This window comes from Suncus etruscus, chromosome 3 (assembly GCF_024139225.1).
Source record: "Suncus etruscus isolate mSunEtr1 chromosome 3, mSunEtr1.pri.cur, whole genome shotgun sequence".
NCBI classification, from domain to species: domain Eukaryota; kingdom Metazoa; phylum Chordata; class Mammalia; order Eulipotyphla; family Soricidae; genus Suncus; species Suncus etruscus.
In genome coordinates, this window is record NC_064850.1 from 77,250,121 (window position 1) to 77,273,352 (window position 23,232).

Consider the following 23,232-nt stretch of genomic DNA (forward strand, 5'->3'; position numbering starts at 1 on the left):
GCCACTATTTCTGCAATGAAAAGTGATCACAACCTATTGCCCTCTACACAAGCACTGAATTCAAGCTCTACTGTACACTCAGTATCTGAAAGCTCAAACCAATGCAACCTCAGGAGAGCCAGAATGTATGTGCCACCCCATCCATCCCAGTAACAACCTCAACACAAAGGGAATTTCATTTGTTTGTTTATGTTTATAATACACTTGGTGGTGCTCAAGGGTTACTTCTAGCTCTGCACATAGGAATTACTCCTTGCAGGTTCAGAGGACCAAATGGGAGTCCAGGGATCAAACATAGGTTGGCTTTGTGCAAGATAAACATCCTACTCACTCACTGTACTCACTCACTGTCCCACAAAGGGAATAATTAATGCAAAAGCAATTTTTATTTTAAGTGTGCATTGGAACACACAAGATAAAATAAATTCTGAAAGCTAACTTAGGGGATGGAGAGGTGTAACTGGGGATATAGATGGGTGAGGATCACACTGGTGGTGGGATTGATGTTGGATCATTAAATAAATGAAACAATTGTACCATAAATAACTTTATAAATCATGGTGTTAAAATAAATTATTTTCTAAATATACTAAAATAAAGTCTAAGAGATGGATGTGGCCCAAAAACAAACAAACAAAAAAAAAAAAAAAAAACCACAACATATTGGTGCCCTCCCCATGCAGTAGTTTTTGTCCAAATGCCAAGTCTGTACTTGTGACAAGACAGTGTGGAAGAAATGGAAGAAAGTGGCAAATAAAATGAAAAACTTTGTCAATAAAACATGTTGAATCATTAAAAAAAATTCCAAGAGAGAAAACTAAGTCAATCTAAAAACATTAAAAAATTAGCATAGTCCTGCAAAACCTCCATAACAAAAAATAAAAATGAATCGCAATTTCAGGTGTTTAATTTTATTTTGACCTAGATTCAGAATGCTATTACATTAACTTAAATGGCTAATTCCTCTCTGTAGAATATGCCATAAAATTAATAAACTCTCAAAATACAAAATTAAATATTAAGTTGTTGATAAAGGTTGAACTACGAAAAACATTGAGAAAAAGAACTCTGATATTTGACAGCCAATACTGCCATGTCCACATCAGCCAGTTCCATCGAAATCATTCTATTCTTGAAAAAGAAGTAAACCAAGCCACCAAAAATCACAAGTACACCAGCCTCACAGCTGAAAACTATAACGATCTCAGCAGTAGAGGCAACCAAGTCCAAGCCCTGTCAAAGCCTTGATAGCTGTACCCACCACCCACAATATCACTTCACTTCACTTCACTTCACTTCACTTCACTTCACACATTGGTCCAACTTCACCACTTAAGCACCTGATCTCTGAAGAGACACCTAACTGATCCAAATTCCAGGTATATTGGTATTTGGGTTGAGATCACCATGACTTTGTTGGAGTGAGTTCTGGCACCCTCCTTCTCATACTTCCAGAAAGTCTGGCAGTTGAAACTACATCTCATAGACACTGACCACACAACCACAACATTAGCCACCAACCTTGGAATACCTAGACTTCTGAGATGCGCCCACATAACAACTCCAAATTTTTCAATACTGTCATCTATTAGGAATATACCAAATTAGACATCAATGTGGCATCAAAGTCACATAATGTTAAGAAACAAAACAATAGAAAAATCAACTAGCAACAAATAGCTAAAAACTTAAAGCTTCTGATAACAATCTAATGATCTTATTGCTAAGTATAATAATTCATACACAGAGGGAAAAAAGAGAAAAGAGAAAAAAAGAGAAAAAAGAGAAAACTATAGAAAGTAAGTTTGGGTGAATTTAAACAAGAAATGATATTTAACTAGAACTTGAGAAATAAAACTGGAATAGAAGTACGACAGTGTATGTGCAAACTACACTAGTATAGAATATAAAGAACTGATTATTATATATAGATGATTATTATATAGCATAGAAGAAATGCAGTAGACAAACAGAAGGCTTTGGAAACAACACAATAAGATAGAAAATGGGTTGGAGATACAGCATAGCAGGGAGGGTGCTTGCCTTTCATGAAGCCAAGCTGGGTTTGATCCTCAACATCCCAATATGGTCCCCCAAACACTGCGAGGCATAATTTCTAAGTGCATAGACAGGATAAACTCCTGAGAAGCAATGGCGTTTATTTATTAATAAAATAGGAATCAATAGAACATACACTTTAGGGATTTTTAAGTATTAGAAGTCATTAAAATGCACTCAAATGAAGCTAAAAATAGGAATAAGGCCCTTCTCTTGGCTAGATACCTTCACACCAGGACACCTGGGGCCCTGCTAACATCTGTGTTATGTCTGCCCACTCTCTAGGGATTCATGCTGCTGACATCAATTTAATAATCTCTCAGCCAGATATACTGAAAGGAATGGGAAAACTGTCCCTTCCTCTTGGTCTGGCCACCAGGGACAACTCCTCCAGCCTAGAGGCTACACCAAAACACAGAACAACACAGATTTAACTGCATTACTTTACCCCACATATTTTAATAGGCAGGTGAAGGAACTAGAGTCTTAAGTCTATGACAGCTACCTATAGAGATGTCCTACTAACTAAACAAACAAACAAAAAAAAACTAAATCTAAAACCTGCTGTCACACTTAAATAACCTCGTAGTAATAAAAATAGTTTGAATAACAGCACATTAGTATGCATAGTTAATCAGATCAGAACTCAGATAACCAGGAATCTAAAAATCGACCCATCAAATTCTAAGATCAGGGAAACAAAAGGATTCAGTTGCATTGGCAGGTCCTTAAGACTCAATTAGGGCCTCAAGTAAAAACTTTGCAATGGTAATGGAAATTTAAAAAATTTTGACTCAAAAAAGAATCCAGAGAAATGGAATTTAAAAAGCTTAAAAATACAAGAGCAAGCCATAGTAACAGACTTTTGAATGTGGAGAATCAGATCAGCAAATTTGAAAACATGTACAAGTCAATGTCAATAATGAAGTAGCAAAAAAAAAAAATAATGTAAGATACTTAATAAATAACAACAAAGAAATAATATCCAAATTATAGGATTATCAGAAGGAGAGGGAAAAGAGAAAGGGGAAAGAACAACTGGTGGGAGAGAACCTCCTAAATATAGAGGAAAGCTTCAGCATAGAGAATGCAAGGTAGCAGAGGGGGACTAGATTACCTGGATTATCCTTCTCCCTAAATTATAAAGCTGAGCGGATAGTGAAAGGAAAAAAAAAATGCAGGAGATAAGAGGTGTAAGATAAGAGGGGTAACAGGCGCAGATGATAGGGGCCTCAGAAACATCAGAGGCATAGAGGTATAGTTCATCTCTCTATACCTGAATCACACAACCAATATAACTGAAAAATTGGAACCAACTGTAACAGCCAAATGGATAGTGGGATTTGATATTGAAATATTGTATTCCTAAATTAAAGTATAAATAATTTTGGAAAACACTGTGTTAATATTTTTCAAAATTTAACAAAAAGGGAAGAACAAATATAAAAAGACTGAGAAAGGGCTGGAGTGATAGTGCAGCAGTAGGGCATTTGCCTTGCATGCAGCTGACCTAGCAATTCGATCTCTGGCATCCCATATGGTCCCCCAAGCCAGTAGCAATTTCTGAGCACATAGTCAGTAGTGACCCCTAGGCATCACTGGGTGTGGCCTAATAACCAAAAACCAAAAGTAAAATAAAATAAAAATAAAAAGTCTGATATAAGGGGGCCGGAGTGATGGTGTAAGCCTTGCACTCGCTGACCTAGGACGAACTGCAGTTCGATCTCCCGGCGTCCCATATGGTCCCACAAGCCAGGAGCGATTTCTGAGCACAAAGCCAGGAGTAACCCCTGGGTGTCACCAGTTATGGCCCAAAACAAACAAACAAACAAACAAACAAAACAAAAACAAAAAACCTGAGAAAAAGAATGTCAAAATTTGAATGAGTAAATCGGAGGCATTAGTTTTAATACCTGAGTTATATAGTATAAAATATTCAATGGTACTTTTAAATGCTTACCTCCAAAGAGTTGAGAATTTCAGCAGATGGCTTCTTTACTGTTAGTTTTTTTTTATACAGCTCTTTATATTGCTTCATTTTTAATCTATGATCTATAATATGTTTCCATGACCACATCTGTAACCTGGGAGCAATATTTACTTCAAGAACTCCACGTATGGCATAAGTCCACCTAGTCAAAAAACAAACATAAAACCTGTACAATAGTTCAAAACAACAGTATGAAATAATATTGATAATGCACTTTTGTAGCATATGTAATACAAATAAAAATGTGCTTTCTCTTAGCCCTTCATACTAATATATTATTGTTATATTTCTTTTTGAAAATGAGAATATTGTGTTTTTTTTTCAGAATAAATGTAACATAATCCTACAGAATGATTGAAGTATATTGACAGATAATACCTACATTTCCCAAATAGTAAGTTGAATAGTAAACTATCAGTTCTAGAAAAAAGATAAGCTTAATGGAGAATAATTAGTTTAGATTTTAAAAACTGATTATGAGTTATAGATTCCCATAACCTTTTTGAGCTTTCAAATACAAGTTAATAATGCAGATCTAGTATACCCAATATGATTTTGAAAATTTATAGAGAATGACATTGCATTTAGTAATTCAAAAAGATATGAGTGAATGATATTTCAATCTGTTCAATTGTAAATTGTTATAAAAAATTCATTAAGTCAATTAAAAAAAAAAAAGGAAAAGCAGAGACCAGAGCAACAGTACAGTGGTAAGGTGCTTGCCTTGCATAATAACTCAGTGTTATTCTTGAGTTCAGAGCCAGGAGTACAACCTGAGCACTACCAGGGATGCAATCAATAAAAAAAAAAAAAGAAAGAAAAAGCAACCAGTTTATAGAATACTTTAAATTTTTTTCTGAAGTCAAGAAAATAGGGGGCAGGGGCTGGAGAGATAGCCTGGAGGTAAGGCATTTGCCTTGCATGCAGAAGGACAGTGGTTTGAATCCCAGCATCCCATATGGTCCCCGAACCTGCCAGGAGCGATTTCTGAGCATAGAGCCAGGAGTAACCCCTGAGCGCTGCCGGGTGTGACCCCCCTCCCCGAAAAAAAAAAAAGAAATTAGGGGCCACTCAGAGCGGTGGCGCAAGTGGTAAGGCATCTGCCTTGCCCACACTAGCCTAAGACAAACTGCGGTTCAATACCCCAGCATCCCATATGGTCCTCCAAGCCAAGAGCGATTTCTGAGCACATAGCCAAGAGTAACCCCTGAGTGTCACCAGGTATGGCCCCACCCCCAAAAAATGTACTATTACATATTCTTTTTCTTTTTTTTTTTTTGTTTTTCGGGCCACACCCGTTTGATGCTCAGGGGTTACTCTTGGCTAAGTGCTCAGAAATCACCCCTGGCTTGGGGGGACCATATGGGACGTGGGGGGGATCAAACCACAGTCCTTCCTTGGCTAGCACTTGCAAGGCACCACCTCGCCAGCCCCTACATATTTTTAATAAAAAGAACTTAAGATCATTTACCATTTTCTTGCATTGTTGTGAAGGGGTACATCAGGTTTGAATTTCCTGTATGGCTGATTTTGTTTCATCATATCAATTGATTCAAGAAGCTCCATAACACTGAAATACTACAAAATTAAAAAAAAAAGGTCTTAAATATTTGACATTTGTAGTGTGTTTAATCATAAATTATTACAAGATAAATTAATTTCCTAATACATTTAAAATTGAGGCAAAGGATGTGGCTCAATGATGAAGTATATGCCTCATATATGAGACTGGGTTCAACCCCCACAACAGCAACAAACACCATAATTAAAATCTTAGTTGTGTTGGGAGTCCCAGAGATAGTACAATGTTACCATATTACACTATAGTGTAATTGCTGATTATTGAGTGCATAGAGAGGAATAACCCCTGAACATTATTGCTCAACTATCATTAGATCTTCTTTTCTCAAAATCACAATTTAAATTTTCACTAAATAAAAATCACCTGAGGCTTCTTAAATTCAATTGTTATATCATGTAACTCAATTTCCAGGTTCATCTTAGGGGCAGAAAAGTCAAAATCTGATCGATTCATCTGAAGTTTGGCATCAGCAGATATAGGACGAAATACTGAAAAAAATACATAATTTTAACTAAGTTAGATTTGAAGTAACTCAAATACTAAAGAGATCAAACTTTTATTTACTCTTACTGCAGTTTGTAAATTCTCTAAACTTTTTTTGTTTTGTTTTGTTTTGGGCTCAGGGGTCACTCCTGGCTATGAGCTTAGAAATCGCTCCTGGCTTGGGGGACCATATGGCACCATGGGGGATCGAACCCCAGTCTGTCCTAGGTCAGCCGCATGCAAGGCAAACACCCTACCGCTGTGCCACCGCACCGGACCCTATAATAAACTTTTATAAGTATTTCATCTTTGTCCTACCTATAATCAATATTTTCTGAAAGTACAAGAAAGTCACATGAAATCCTCTTAAAAGATCAATATAAGCTCTTGAACACATGTTCAAATAATTCAATAAAATAACTATAATGAAAGTATAGGGGTTTTTTTGGAGGGAGGGGATTGAGTCACACAAGGCAACACTCAAGGATTGCTCCTGGCTTTGTGAACAAAAATCTCTCCTGGCAAGCTAGGGGAACATATGCCAGGGATAGAACCCTGTCAACCAGGTGTGAAGCAAATGCTATTGTATTAGATTACTAGCACTGAATAATTTTAATTTCTTAATATTCTTTTTTTTTTTTTGGTTTTTGGGCCACACCCTGTGACACTCAGGGGTTACTCCTGGCTATGCGCTCAGAAGTTGCTCCTGGCTTCTTGGGGGACCATATGAGACACCGGGGAATCGAACCGCGGTCCGTCCTAGGCTAGCGCAGGCAAGGCAGGCACCTTACCTCCAGCGCCACTGCCCGGCCCCAATTTCTTAATATTCTTACTATCCAGAATGATCTTTAATTACATGAAAGCAGGTAAATTTGGTCAGGATAACCATTTGTTTCAACACAAAATCTAAGATTTTGTTCTCAACTCTGTATTTCATGCCAAAATGAGTAACAAAAAATCAGTAACAGTAGGATATGGAGGGCCACTATTAAATTATAAGCTATTTATATACAAAAAATAATATACTAGGTCTTGTTTTAATTATGCCAATAGCCTAACTATTTATTCTTCCATGTTAATCTTTAAAAAATAGTTTTTAATTTTAAATAAAACAAGACTTTCATCAATTGGATATGTAAAATTCATTATGGCTTATGGATATAATGGTAAGCAATAAAGTTACAGGTGAGAAGGAAAAACATGAATGAACAGATATAACACAAGTAAGATTTACAAGTATATGAAGTCAAATAAGAATACCAGGAGAAAAGATGACTGTCTTATAGGTTTGCATTTATGAGGACCTATGACTCCTCCATGGCCTTTAGTAGCACCTAGCACTTGTGGGCCAAGCACAACTAAAGTGTATCTCTGGGCATGAGCACTGAACTGTCCAGCTAGGTTACACAAATATCTGCAATAAGTGATTCCAGACATCTCCAAGCAGTACGTGGGAGCTCTAATCCTGAAAAAGACATTCAGCATTTAAAAATTAGGATTATTAATTTCTCCCTGAATTAGGTGTTTTTGTTGAAAGAGAAGTTGTTTCACACCCAAAATGCTCTTCTCAGAGAGTACTCCTGAATCAAATCTTAGGGGGCACGCCTGATGATGCTCAGGTGAAGGACTAGGATTTGAACCCTTTAATCCTTAAAAAAACCCACTGTTTTCTCTCTAGTTGTAATTATTTATTCATTCTTGGGATGAGGCCTTCTTTCTAATTATCTCTACCAATTCTCATCCCCGAGTTATTTCAATACATAATATTTCCCAAGCCACAGTTTCTCACACCAACTGTTTTTATTTATTTATTTAAAACATTGCAATAAACTCAAATGGTCATTAAAGCTATTGAGCAAATGATATAACATTCTGTAAAACTACAGATAAGGCAAATCCATAATGCATTATTCTGTTCAATAGGAAAGTTAAGAATGATTTTTCATACCTTAATTATATTTTGTTTGGTATTATGAAGACTATACCTGACTCAGAAGCAACCTCTGGCAGTGTTTGGGGTCCATATGTGGTGCCAAGGAACCAACTGAGAATGACTGCATGCAAGGCATGCAAGGCAAGTGTTTTTTTTCTTTATTATCTCTGGTTCTACTTTCATACTTCAAAAAAAGAATACGTGAATATATGATCTGAAATATCTCTGGTTCTACTTTTGTTTTTGTTTTTGGGGCCACACCCGTTTGATGCTCAGGGCTTATTCCTGGCTAAGCGCTCAGAAATTGCCCTGGGGGATCGAACAGCGGTCTCGGTCCTTCCTTGGCTAGTGCTTGCAAGGCAGACACCTTACCTCTAGCGCCACCTCACTGGCCCCTCTGGTTCTACTTTTATACTTCCAAAAAAGAATACGTGAATATATGATCTGAAATATATATGACCTAAAAAATACAAATTATGTAACCCTAAAAAATTATTTGGCTATCTAAATTGAGGACCCAGTGGTTCTGAAGTTTTAATATTCAAATTCTAGCATTCACCTAAATCTTGTTACTAAAATGTTATCTAGAGTCCTCACTCCCAAGAGGTTCAGTATGTCTTGATTATACCCTCGAATTTTTTTTCTTTCCATTTTTAGATCACGCCTGGCGGTACTTGGGGACTATTCCCACTTTCAGCTCTGCAGATTACTCCCAGAGGTTGAAGATCATGTGGTGAACAGGATCAAGTTCAAGGGTTCATACAAAGTATGCACAATAAACTTTTTAGTCATCTTCCTAGACCTAGAATTTTAATTTTTTTGGAGTTTTCCAAGACATACTGATGCTAATTTGAAACACAATGTGAGAACACTAATTAAATCACTTTCCCATTTTCCTACTTTATAAGATTATTTTGTAGTCTCTTCTCTCAAAAAACTGAGGCAATGGAAGGAAAGAAAAGAAAGGGAAGAAAAGAAATGCCATAAACTACTAACACAGTATCTACTCCACCCAGGATTAGGACAACTCTCACAGATAAACTCTACCGGTCATGCTTCTGCTTCAAAACATGTCAAATGTTTGTTGTTCTCTCCTTTCACCAATATTAAGTCAAATACTCCTCACTCTCTATTTTTTTTTGTTTTACTTCATCAGTAACATCATAGTCTAAACTGTTCCCTCTCATTAAACAACAGAAACAAAAGAAACTCCATTCCCCCCATATCTCTCTAGCCTCTGCCTGCCACTTCCAAACTCCTCACTTCATTGTCTGCTCTAAAATTTCATTTTGGGCCCTTTACCAGCTGAATGATTCATCTTTGTCAGCATAAGGCACTGGAGAGACACTGCAGGAGGAAAGTGTTCAGCTTTCTGGAACCAGGTGCTCACTGAAAAACTCCTACACTGGCCTGGCATCTAAGCCCATCTTCTCCCCAAAAAACTCCTATGGAAGAATGCTACGCTGGGGAAGATGCCTACACCTGGGGCAATGGTCAACAATTCCTCCCGCTCCCTGCCAGAGCACTTCCTTGGCGAGGAACCTCACTAGACAATTCTCCCTGAGGCTCCCACAGGCTCCTTTCCACAGGCCTAACCGGTTACCCTGTGATACTTCTCTCATTCAACAAATGGTTCAGGCTGATGCCTCTACAAGGTACAGGTGACAGTGCTGAGGGAAGCACACCCTCTTCTGTGGGCCCAAAGGCAGGGCTGTTCCTTCTATCTACTACTATTCCTCCCCTTTTAAATTACAGAGTTCATTTGACTTTTGTCATTGGGTCCCCTTGTTTCTCCCATCCCACAACAGTTCCTCTTGAAATCAAACTTTCCATGTTCAAATTATATGTGTTTTCTCTCTCCTTTTAGGATCCTAGCCAACAAAGCAGGAAGTAACAGGGCAAAGTAACAATCAACAAATATGAGTCTCCCAGGCCTTCCCAGGGTGCCAGTTCAGATGGCCAGAAGTGGGTTCAGGTGGACTCTTAGTGGTCCTCAGACTTCCCTCCCTCCCTCCGTACACCAGGGGTGAGGTGCATGGGGAGGAGGGTGGGCAGACATCTGGCCTCCGGTTTCCTCTTTGATTCTGGAGACCAGCTCTTGCCAGGTATGGGGCTTGGGGAGGCCCCATAATGGAGCCATTCTTCCTAGCCTGGGGAGTGCTCGGAGGCTTGGCAGGCCCCCAGCCGTCCCCCTTTTTCTCCCTTGGACTTCAGGTCTTCCCTGGGCGCCAGTCTAGGTGGACTATATAGGGGTCAATAGGCTTTCCCCCTACCTCTCCCTATACTAATGGGATTGCGCTTTGGGAGGAGGGCGGACCGTTCTAGCACTGGTTTATGTTGGGACAGTCACTGGAATTTTTTTCTCTTTGCTTTCCTATTGATAGTATTGTATGCATATATTTTATATATCCATAACATCCATCTTGTATTGTGACCTTGATACTGCCCTACAAATCTCATTTCTAATATTTTACTGCCTCAGTCCCAACCCTTATTTCCCCCCATCTTCCCATGTAGGTGGAGCTCATGACATGAAGCTCACCACATAGAGTGATAATTGAAGTTAGAGAAATAACTACACTGAAAACTATCATAACAATGTGAATGAATGAGAGAAAAAGAAAGCCTGTCTCGAGTACAGGTGTGGGTGGGGTGGGGAGTACGTAGATCCGGGAAATTGGTAGTGGGAATACTGCACTGTTGAAGGGGGAGGTGTTCTTTACATGACTGTAATCACACAACTACAATTATATTTGTAATCATGGTGTTTAAATAAAGATAATTTATAAAAAATATGACAGTCTCATCTGTTTATAATATTTCTCTATTTAGGAAGAGAACTAAGAAAACAAAACCTATTCACAATCTTTATAAATAAAGTGTAAGTCAGAGTAAGTACAAGAACTACTTCAGGAATTAATAATCCAAAAGTAGAATCAAAAAGAAAATATAAAAGTGTCACCAATAACACTATTTCTTGGCTAAAGCCAAGATAGTAATTTCATGAAGGTTGTTCTGATATTAATGACCTATATCCAAGAACAAAGTTTTTCATCATCAATCAATTATTTACTGGATACTTCAGGGGAGAAGAAACTGCATTTCTTTTCTCTATATTTTAGCAACTCTTTCTTGACATGCTAAATGTTTATTATAGGTAATTAGGAATCATAATAAAATAAAGAAAAAAATGAAAGCAATGGTCAAGCCAGACCCAGTTGGCTCAGGGCTAACACGACATTGCTCAGAGAAACATATGCATGCTAAGAATAGAACATGGGTTGGCTGTATGCAAGACAAGTGCTTTACTCCCTGTACTACATCTCTCCAGCTTTAAAGAAGAAAAAACTTAAGGCATATTTAAAAACAGTAATATCACACAACATACAGTAGCCAGATTAAATAATCATGTGAAAAAAATCTTAGATCTCATAACTAGGGAATATGCGTTTCAGCATCATCACAATTAACATCCTCTTTTACTTTCTTTGCTATAGCTTTGAAATATACTCAAAAGTCCCCTTACTACAAATTATTGCTTGCAATAATTATAAATTTAACTATAAAATGTAACTATAAACATCCCTTACTGTCAATAGGATCCTTAAATGTCAATGGATATTAGACTCAGAAAGAGCTCATTATAATGTCAAGACAAGAATTCTAATCTATTAACTTTTCTACTTGATTATGCCTGATAATATAATCCAATGTATATGTCCACAGATAGCAATGGAATATGCAACTGTATGCCATGAGCTCCCATTACAGAGTTCATTCATTCTTGAATATGTTATTGTACTCCATTTTCAATTGTAGGTAGTTTACCATTAAACCATAATGCTCATGATTTTAGATTGCTTTTAGAAAAGAAAACTGGATGTTCAAGACCCACTAGACAATACTTCAGGGTATAGATTCCTCTTACAGTGCTCATTATCATATCACTTAATTTTCTAGACTTGAAAATTATGATTGTTTTTAAAAATGCTCTATAAATATATATCTAACCCATGAAGCCTTTCTTCAGTAAAGTTTACCCTCACCAATCATGATTGGCCTAGAAAACGGAAAACCTTTACATCTGACTTGTCAACTTTATAGTTCTTAAGTGTTCTGTCTCATTTCACCTGGGTAAGCTTTTCAATTGTAACCCATGGATCAATTCTAAGTGTTTGTCTATGTTGTATATTGCCCTTCCTCATTATATATAATCCCTCCTTTCCCTCTTTGCTTACCACCTTACAAATTCTTTTCTAGCCCTTCACTCTCTCAACCCCATCTGTTATTCCCCGCCCCCATTTAACCCTTTTTACCCTCAGTTCTTAACTCCTCATGAAGTGGAACATCCCCTCCCCCCCCCTCCCCCCCGATTCCAGCCAGCTGCCGACCAGCTCCCAAAATGAAAAGGTGAAAAGACAAATTCTCAGCCTGAGAAGCTGCTGCCAAGGCAGCTGCTGCTGATTTGCTCTCAGAGGCCCCTTTCCCCTCCTCCCCTATCTCCCTTTGCTGTGGACTCTTGCTCGCTACCAGATTCAGGTTCTGAGAAGCCTTCGGCTCAAGGACATATCCTGATATGTGACTGCAGGGAGCCATTTTTAGTCTCCACAAGACCAAATCACAGGCTGAAGCTGGGCACCAGATTTTACTCTCCCCTAGGCTACTTCAAAAGACTTAAAAGGGGATATATATCTCCTTTGAATATTTCTTTAGGTGTATTTCCCTAAAAGATATAACCCTATTGTCTGTCTTGTTATGTAGCTGCAATTTCCCCCAATTTTAGGGATCTGTTTAGTAGAGAACTCTAGTAGATAAGTTTCTTTAGTGTTTTGAGTTCATGTTAGAACCAGGTTATACAGATTGTTGGATTATTATCTTTGCCCCATATGCACCAATAGTTCCTTTTTGCATAGGCACATTAAAATGGAAAAATCTTTAAAAAATATGTAAATATAAATGTAAATAACATTTAACTATAAGTTTAATTATAGAAATACAACTAGAAATATAAATGTAAGGGGCCAGAGAGATAGCATGGAGGTAAGGTGTTTGTCTTTCATGCAGAAGGTCACTGGTTCGAATCCCGGCATCCCATATGGTCCCCGAGCCTATTTCTGAGCATGGAGCCAGGAATAATCCCTGAGCACTGCCAGGTGTGACCCAAAAAAAAAACAAAAATAAAATATATAAATGTAAATAATATTTAACTATAAAAAAATTAACAAGAAATATGGTGACATCAACAATGATTTAAAATTTGTATCAGTAATACTATTTTATTATACTAATCATGTGATATATTTTGCATTAACTGAACAAAATGTATAATAATTGCACTATCTTATGAAATATACTTACCAGATTCATAAGATTTAGGAACAGTATTTTCTTTCACAATACCTTTCTTCAAGTTAGCCTATCAAAAGACAAATTGCTATCAGAAGACAAATTGCTTTTATTTATACTTCTGTTAACACTTCAATCTTTACTCAGCACATCTATTAATTATACAAGAAAATGTTTAATGTTACTGAAAAAATTCAAACTTGAAAGTTTAACTTAAAACTCAACTATGGAAAATAAGTGATTAGACAATATAAAACTACTACCATAAAAATGTTCTCCTTCTTAAACTGAATGAAGGGGTAATCCTAAAAACTTTAAAATCTTTATTTTACCTGATTTGACTAGTACTACTATATACGAAAAAAAAACAAAGAGAGAAGTGTTTTCCAGAGAGAACTGATGGGGAAAGAAGGAGTAAAAAAGGAGTATGAAAATGTGGACATTGCTGGTGGGAAATGTATAGTGGTCAAGGAATAGGTGTATAACTAAAATTCTGTCATGAACAACTTTGCAACTGTGATGGTGATTCAAATAAAAATATTTTTAAAGATATATTTGTAAAGATATATGTGTATGGGCAAGAGAAATAGTAAAGAGGGTGAAGCACCTGCTTACAAATGGCCAACCTGAATTCAGTCCCTGGAACTACATGTTTACCAAGCCCCATGAGGAATGATCACTGACCACAGATCAAGAAGAATGTAGCACCAAGTGTGGACCCCAAAAACAAAGATAAAATTATAGGCATACATATGTTCAGACAAGTTTATAATTAGACAGGAAAAATTTTTTATTTCACTTATGAACTAACCAGGAATCATATTTGATATTCTAGTTGATATGGTTATCTTAGAAAAATGACCACTAATTTCAGTAAATAATTAAGAATAAAATATTATGCAAAATATAATCTCAACAAATTTATAAACAAACACCACAAAAATTTTACTTACCAAAGATATTTTAGAATCATCATGATAGAACATCGGAGATTTCACATTCCAATAGGCGAAAAGGTTATCCAATCGAATTAACTAAAATTAGATCAAGTTTATATGAGTTTTATTGAAAGATCTTAAGCATTCTACTTTCGGGGAGGGGGGCCCACACCTGGCGGCGCTCAGGGCTTACTCCTGGGTCTGTGTTCAGAAATCAGTCCTGGCAGGCTCAGGAGGCACTATGGGAGGCTGGGAATCAAACCCAGGTCTGTTCCGGTCAGCCAAGTACATGGCAAATGCCCTACTGCTATGCTATCGCTCTGGCCCTGAACAGTCTACTTTTGAAAGTCTAAAATAATTTTGTTATTAACAGTAAAGCAAATTTAAAAAAATGGACATGAATCATTATCTAGTATTTCACAAAGTAGGTAATACCATAAGTCCTCAATACCCTCTCCGTAAGTATAAACCAGTAGGAAAGGATAGGGACACTTTCTTTTGTTCAATTAAGGCAGCTTCCAGAAGGTGCTAGGTAATTTTATTTTCTAAAAAGGGGGCAGTAAGACACGTAAGTTTGGGAAATTCTAATTCTGTCTACTTATGGCTCACGATGATACCCCAAATGCAATTTCAACTGCTCAGAGGACTACTTCAAACCTCGCAGGATACCCCAGGAATGTGACAACACAACATTTCCAACTCAAGAATGAGAGAGACATGTGACACAAGAGAGAGTAGAGGGGAAAGGAGCAATGGTTTCAGGGGTGAGTGGCAGTAAAGTCATAGAAAGCAGCAGTAACTGCAAATAATTTACCGATGTATCTCCTTGACTTGTAAGGGAAGGAGGTGGAGATTCAAATGTAGTCAGGCATAAAATGAAGATTTTTTTTCCCTCTAGAGAGCAATGGGATATTAGATACAGAGCTCTACAGTCAAGAACCATGGAAAATAGAGATGCCAGCAAGAGCAGATACCACATGAGTCAAAAGCCAGGTCAGAAGACAAGAAAACCTTTTCCAGTCTTGGTTCCATCCAGGGACAATTCAAATCCTTTGTGACATGCTGGTGGACCCTTGTCCAGGCCAGCACTGATAATTTTTTTTTTTTTTTTTTTTTGGTTTTTGGGTCACACCCGGCTGTGCTCAGGGGTTACTCCTGGCTGTCTGTTCAGAAATCGCTCCTGGCATGCACGGGGGACCATATGGGACACCGGGATTCTAACCAACCACCTTTGGTCCTGGATCGGCTGCTTGCAAGGCAAACGCCGCTGTGCTATCTCTCCGGGCCCCAGCACTGATAATTTTACCCTATAAAGCATAACTAGAAGGAGGCATTGGGGAGAGTAAACAAAGAGCTTATGGAAACAAAAGTGCTAATGGAAAAGGAAACTTCCTTAACCCACCCTGCATCTATCAAGCCGTCAGTAAACCAAAGCACTTGCTCCAGCAAGTCAAAGGCACTCACGAAGATCATATTCACCTTAAGCATTTCTTGATTCCAACAACACAAAAACTGAAGGCAGTTTCTAAGGAGGGATTGTTACAGAAACTACAAACTTTTGAGAACTGCTTTAGCTATATGTACTTATAACTATTAGTGAGACAGCAACCGCTAAGACTGAGTCCACACAATACTTGAAAGTACAGCTCTTCTCCTTCGCCAAGTTAGAGGTGATAAATGAAAAAGCACAGATGAAAATTAAGCCAAGCTGAAGCATCACTGGCCACCTGAAGCAGCTGGGGAAGCAGCCTAGAAAAGAGGAAGGCTACAGATCTCAACCTACTTATTTTACAAACACAAGCCTCCAGTGGGGAACTTAAGTGACCTGGTGGGATGCTCACATACTTCAATACACAGAATATACTTAAATATATCTAATATATGTTTCTGCAATTAGCTGCCTCCCTTCTACACTGTGCAGCCCCTAGAATTCAAACCATTTACACAAATGTAGAAGTGTAAGTAAAGCAAGGGATACCAAAAGTAATGTCTTTGCATTCCTAGGATGAAACCCACTTAGTCATGATGTTTAATCTTTTTGATGTGTTGGTGGATTTGGTTTGCTAAAATTTTGTTAAGGAGTTTTGCATCGATGTTCATCAGTGAGAATGGCCTGTAAGTATCTCTGCCAGCTTTGAGAATGAGTGTTATGTTAGCTACATAGAAAGGATTAGGGAGGATTCCCATCTCTTAGATATTTTGGAAGAATCTAAAAATCAGTAGTAATAACTGTTCTCTGGATGTTCAACAAAACTCACCCATAAACCCATCTGGTCCTGGACATTTTTCGTGGGGAATTTCTTACTATTTCAAATTCGTTATTGGCAATTGGTCTGTTTAGGCTTTCTAATTCCTCTTCATTCAGTTTTGGGAGATTACTTTTTTCCAAAAATCTGTCCATTTCTTCTAGGTTCTCAGATTAACAGAGTAGAGTTGTTCCTAAGCTCTAAGGATTTCTTGGGGTTTTGTTGTAACTTCTCCACCTTTCATTTCTGATCTTATTTGAGCACTTTTCAACTTTTTTTCCTTGTGAGTCCTGTCAAGTTTTGTCTAGTTTATTCCTTCAAAAACTAAGCTCCTGGTTTCATCAATCTTTTGTATTCTTTTCCTTGATCTATATTATGAATTTATGCTCTGATTTTTATTTTTTCTTTTCCTCTGCTTGTTATTTAATACCTTTGCTGTTGGTTTTTCCAGATATTTAAGGTATGCTTTTACATTGCTGATTTTGTCTTTTTCTTCTTTCTTTAAGTAGGCCTGTATTTCTAAAAGTTTCCCCCTAATTACTGCATTTTCTGTGTCCCATAGATTTTTGATAATTTGTTTCTTCGTTATCATTAGTCTCAAGAAATCTCTTTATTTCTTCCTTCCTTCATTTCCTCTTTGATCCAGCTATTGTTGAGCAGCATGTTATTTAGTCTCCAGGTGTTAGATTCTTTTTACAATCAATCTTGATCTCTATGGCATTGTGGTCTGACATAGTGCTTGGCATAATTCTAATATTTCTGTAAGTTATGTATGTTAGACTTGTGTAAGTTATGTATGTTAGACTTCTGTAAGTTATGTAAGTTTATGTAAATGAGACTTGTGTCCTAAAATGTAATCAAAATTCCATCATGAAATAAAAAGTTTTATGAACAAGCAAAAGCCATAGCCAGTGAGTAATTTTTCAAGCACTAAATAGTCTTCTTTAAAAGGAAAATAAGAATAAGAAAGAGTGTACACGGTAGAAGACACTTGCCTTGCACATGGCTGACTGGGTTCAATCCCCAGCTCAATATATGTTCCCTAGATCCTCTGCCAGAAGTGATTCCTGAGAACAAAACCTGAGCACCACCATATGTTGCCCCAAAACAAACATAAAAGGCAAAACAAAGTTCACAAACACTCATACTTTCTACAAAATGATAGCAGTAATTTCCTTCACATCACTTAATGTTAATTACCTAATCTCATCAAAATTCAAACCAGGTAGATCACTTGGAGACACTTATGAGACACTTCTGACATGTCATGATAAACCTAGGTTGAAATTAAAAACTAGAAAAATGTCTTATGGCCAAACTGTTGTCTAAAAATGGTTAAGCACAGAGAACCTTAGATCAAACAACATAGACTTCACATCTGAAAAGAATACAATAGGCAGAGAAGGTTATTACTTAGTGATCAAGGACAGAGAGTCATTACCTACTGATCAAGAGAGCTATACATCAAGATTCAAATATTTAACATAGTATCACCAGATTTATAAAGCAGCTGCTAAAAGAGCCAAAAAATATATAACAGCAGCAACAGAACAACAGTCTATTTTAACACATATCCTCAGTATTTGGTAGGTCAAGTAGACAAAGTATCAATGAGAAAACAAGTATCCTAAAAGCAAGAAATGGAAGAGATAGATCTGATAGTGTAGAGTTCTCTACTCCAAAAAAAGTAGTCAAGTACACCTACTTCAATGTACATGAGACAATCTCATGACAGACAATCCTGGGACACAAAACAGGTCTCCATAAAACTGAAAATATCAAAATCATATCAGACCACAGAAATTCAAAGGTAGAAGTAAGTAATCAAGAACAGAAAGTTGAGTAAAACTCAAATATCTGGAAACTAAATAATTTACTATTGAACAATGAGTGGATCAAAATGGGACGCAAAAGACAAATCAAAAACTTCCTGGAAACAGTAAAAATGAAGACAGAAGTAAAGAGGAAAACACATAGTAAGGCAAGCCATCATCACAAAACAAGAAAAAGACCAAATAGGGCTTGAACATAGTGAGTAGGGCATTTGCTTTGCACAGACAAGTCAGGTTCGATCCCAACATCCCAAGCCTGACAGGAGTGATTTCTGAGCTCAGAGCCAGGAATATTGCCTGAGCAGCATCAGGGGAAGGATGGAGGGAGGGAGGAAAGGAAGGAGGGAGGGAGGGAGGGAGGGAGGGAAGGAGGGAGGGAGGGAGGGAAGGAGGGAGGGAGGGAAGGAGGGAGGGAGGGAGGGAGGAAGGAAGGAAGGAAGGAAGGAAGGAAGGAAGGAAGGAAGGAAGGAAGGAAGGAAGGAAGGAAGGAAGGAAGGAAGGAAGGAAGGAAGGAAGGAAGGAAGGAAGGAAGGAAGGAAGGAAGGAAGAAAGAAAGAAAGAAAGAAAGAAAGAAAGAAAGAAAGAAAGAAAGAAAGAAAGAAAGAAAGAAAGAAAGAAAGAAAGAAAGAAAGAAAGAAAGAAAGAAAGAAAGAAAGGGAGAACCAAATAATCTAACTATGCATCTTAGGTTATTAGGAAAAGATCAAAAAGTTAACCCAAATCAAGCAAGAGGTAATTAAAACTTATAACAGAATCAATGACACAGAAATTTTTAAAAATCTAAAATATAATTCAATATTAGTCACAAATTCAAAATATACAGACATAAATCTTTAGGATATAGGGTGCTGGAGTAATGGTATAGTGGATAAGATACTTGCACTGACCCCAGTCCAAATTCCAGCACCCAATATGATGCCCCATGGTCTACACAGGAATATCTCTGAGTAAGGAACTAGAAGTCCTAATAACCTCCAGTTGTGGCCCAAAAAGCAAAAGTTAAATTTTTTTTCAGAATTATTCTAAAATTAATTCATGCTAATGGCCAAGAAAAATGAAGCAAAAAACAAACGAGGTATCAAACTAAGACATTTCTGCACAACTAAGGGTTAATATCCAAAAATCTATAAAGCATTGACAAATCATACTGACAGAAAAAAAAAAGTCTATTGGTGACATAGTACAGGGTTTAAGTAGGCACTTGCATTCTACAAACCCACCTCAAATCCCAGCATTACATAAGATCCCCGCCACTGCCAGGAGTCACCACTGAATACAGAACTAAGAATAGCTCCTGAGAAGTCACTTCTAAACCCCCCTCCAAAACACACAACCCAAACACAGAACATATCTAAACAGACACTTCCTCAAAGACATACAGATAGCTGGAATTAAACAATATAGCCAGCAAGGCGCCTGTCTACACATGACTGATACAGGTTAAATCCCATGTACCCCATGTTATTCTTTCAAGCTCTGTCAGAAGTAACCCCTGAGCACAGAGTCATAAATAATCCCTAAGGACGAGAGCATGGCCCCCATCCCAAATTTAGGAGGAAAAAAAGACATACAAATGATCAATATTCATGCTAAAAAGTACTTTCCACCATTTAATCAGGCTATGAAAATCTAAACAGTAAGAGAACATCAGCAAAAAGAATAGAGCAGTTGGAGAAAAAAAGTACAAGGGTTAAGGCACACGTTATAAGCATTATCTCCAGTATAATGCTCAGCACTGGTCTCTCTAGCAGTCAGGTACATACATGTCAGAAGGGCACCTCAGGCCTCCTGAGAACTTGGGGAGGCCCCCTCCAAAAAAGTAGTACAAATCCAATGATGAGGATGTGAGGGGAAAGGAACCCTCATCCAGTTTTGATGAAAATATCATCTATTCAGCTTTTATGGAAAAAAGAATGAAGGTGTCTCAAAAACAAACAAACAAACAAACAAACAAAAACCAGTAATTGATGGTGCCAGAGAAATAGTACAGTGGGCAGGGCTTTTGCCTCACATGGAGCCAATCTGGGTTCAATCTCCTGAGCCTGCTAGGGGTAATTTCTGAGCACAGAGCCAGGAGTAAACCCTGAGTGCCACTGGGCTTTTTGTTTGTTTGATTTTGGTTTTTGAACCCAAAATAAAACAATAAACCAAAAGAAACAAAAATTAAACTTCCAAATAAACTAGCAAATCATTTCGTTTCATCTACTTTAAGAACCCAAAAACAGTATTCCAAAAATGTATTTGCACCCCTATGTTCACTGCAGCACTGATTCACAATCACCAAGATCTGTAAATAACAAATATCCCCAAATGATTGTAAAATAAAATTATGCTATATGTACCCAATGGAATACATTTTAGTTATACAAAAAATAAAATAAAATCCTGGGCCAGAACTATAACATAGCAGATAGGGCACTTGTACTTCATGCAGCCATCTGGAATATAATCCCCAGCACTACATAAAGTCCCCACAATCACCGAGTAATCCCTGAGCCAGTAGTAAGCCCTGTGCACAGCCTGATACAGCAGAAAACTACATAAATAAGTAAAATCTTTCAACGCCCTGCTATATGTACGGATCAGCAGGGGACCATGCTGTTAAAGTCAGAAGGAAACAAGTAAATACAACATGATCTATCTCCACCAGGGAACACAAATATAGGAATTTTTTTTTTTTGGTTTTTGGGCCACACCCATTTGACGCTCAGGGATTACTCCTGGCTATGTGCTCAGAAATTGCTCCTGGCTTGGGGGAACCATATGGGACGCAGGGGGATCGAACCACAGTCCGTCCTACACTAGCACTTGCAAGGCAGACACCTTACCTCTAGCACCACCTTCCCGGCCCCAAATATAGGAAATTTTAAAATGGCCAAAGGTAACAACTCCTGAGTCAGCTTGCAGAACTGAGTCAGTCAAGGGGCTGGCTGGGATAATGAGAGGATGAGGGCATATCAACATGGGTTGGAAAGGGGGAGAATGGGACACTGGCACTCTGGTCTTAGGTGATGGGTAGTGGGTGTGGTTTTAGAATAATACGTTGAAACACGACTACATAATATTATAAAATAACACAGTTCCAAATAGAAATCTGATAGGAGGTGGGCCTGGAGAGATAGCACAGCGGTGTTTGCCTTGCAAGCAGCCGATCCAGGACCAAAGGTGGTTGGTTTGAATCCCGGTGTCCCATATGGTCCCCCGTGCCTGCCAGGAGCTATTTCTGAGCAGACAGCCAGGAGTAACCCCTGAGCAAAGCCGGGTGTGGCCCAAAAAACAAAAAACAAAAAACAAAAAAAAAAAAAAAAGAAATCTGATAGGAGGGTCAACTATTAATATTTAGCAGATATATGTAAATCATAAGTTGACAGAAGGCTTAAGTCTATCATCAATTAAAACAATATGAAGGTCTAAACAGGAAGCTGTGGGGCCGGAGAGATAGCATGGAGGTAAGGCGTTTGCCTTTCATGCAGGAGGTCATCGGTTCAAATCCCGGCATCCCATATGGTCCCCCGTGCCAGCCAGGAGCAATTTCTGAGCCTGGAGCCAGGAATAACCCCTGAGCACTGCTGGGTGTGACCCAAAAACCACAAAAAAAAAAAAAAAAAAAAAAAAAAAAAAAAAACAGGAAGCTGTAACAACTAAAAAAACTCTACCAATAATATAAATTCTATATTAGCATATTTTCTATTAAGCATTAAGCACTACATCCTAAGAATACAGTAAGCTGGAGAAATTAAAATGTTACTGTGAGAATTATAAGGAGAAAATATTTGGATAAATATAAATGCATTACTGATTGATTGATAAAATATAAATGTTTTGATAAATATTTTATAATAAAATGAAGTAAGTGGCCCCATCCAACACAACCTGGGCTGTTCAAAGTCCCACTATTTTTGCCTGTCTCAGTTTATCATACCCACAGCATTTTAATTTTACCTTATAAAATAGTTTCTGAGTGTCGTCATGGAAATGTGGAACCCAGTTCTTATTAGTTGTCTGAAAAGAAAAACGAAGCAAAAAGACGATAGTCATGTAAAACGGTACAATAATATATCTATGAAACACCTTAGACCAATTTGACTTTTTGGGGGGGGTTTGGCTTTGGTTTTTGGGTCACACCTGATGAAGCTCAGGAGTTACTTCTGGCTGTGTGCTCAGAAATCACTCCTGGCTGGGGGACCACATGGGATGCTGGAGATCGAACCCAGGTCCATCCTGGGTCAGCCACATGCAAGGCAAACACCCTACAACTGTCATATCTCTCTGGGCCCTTTAGACCAATTTCGGCCAATTCATGTTCAATCCCTAGCATCCCAAAAGATCCCCAACTCAGTGAGAAGTAATCCATGAATAGAGCCAGGAATAAACCCAGAGCACTACGGGTGTGACTCTCACCCTGCCAAAAAAAAAGGGGAGGGGGGGATAAAGAGAAACAGAAAGAGAAAAAAAAAGATAAAGAAAATAAAAGAGAATTGTAGGAGCCTCAACTCAGTAGTGTGAAAGAGGTATGTGAATAGAATTTAATCCTAGTCAAGAAGAACCTAAATAAATAGAAATTACAGGGAAGTAGACTAGTATAGACAGAGAAGATAATGCAAAACAAAGAAAAGGTTGAAATCATGTATGCTACTTGAGTACACATAAAACTATAGACTACATTCTAAGACTACCAGTCTGAGGGGAATAGAGCTATCATAAATGTATTTTAGAAATGTGTATCACTTGAAAAGCTTTTATAAAGGGATGGGGAAACCCCAAAGTAAGTTTTTAATTCAACAAGTGTGATGCAGAAAACAAGTTTACAAAGACCTTCAAAGG

The 23,232-nt window shown here is 37.8% G+C and overlaps 1 protein-coding gene across 1 annotated transcript in view; it reads right to left on the minus strand.

The window, feature by feature from the left end:
• VPS13A (vacuolar protein sorting 13 homolog A) overlaps positions 1-23,232 on the minus strand; it is a 260,909-nt gene that overhangs the window by 220,625 nt on the left and 17,052 nt on the right. Inside the window, exons 8-13 of the mRNA XM_049769767.1 lie at positions 22,351-22,410; positions 14,346-14,426; positions 13,405-13,462; positions 5,994-6,118; positions 5,520-5,626; positions 4,019-4,190 (exon numbers count right to left, since the gene is read on the minus strand). Of these exons, the coding sequence (XP_049625724.1) occupies positions 4,019-4,190; positions 5,520-5,626; positions 5,994-6,118; positions 13,405-13,462; positions 14,346-14,426; positions 22,351-22,410 (603 nt within the window). The remainder of the gene's footprint in view (positions 1-4,018; positions 4,191-5,519; positions 5,627-5,993; positions 6,119-13,404; positions 13,463-14,345; positions 14,427-22,350; positions 22,411-23,232) is intronic.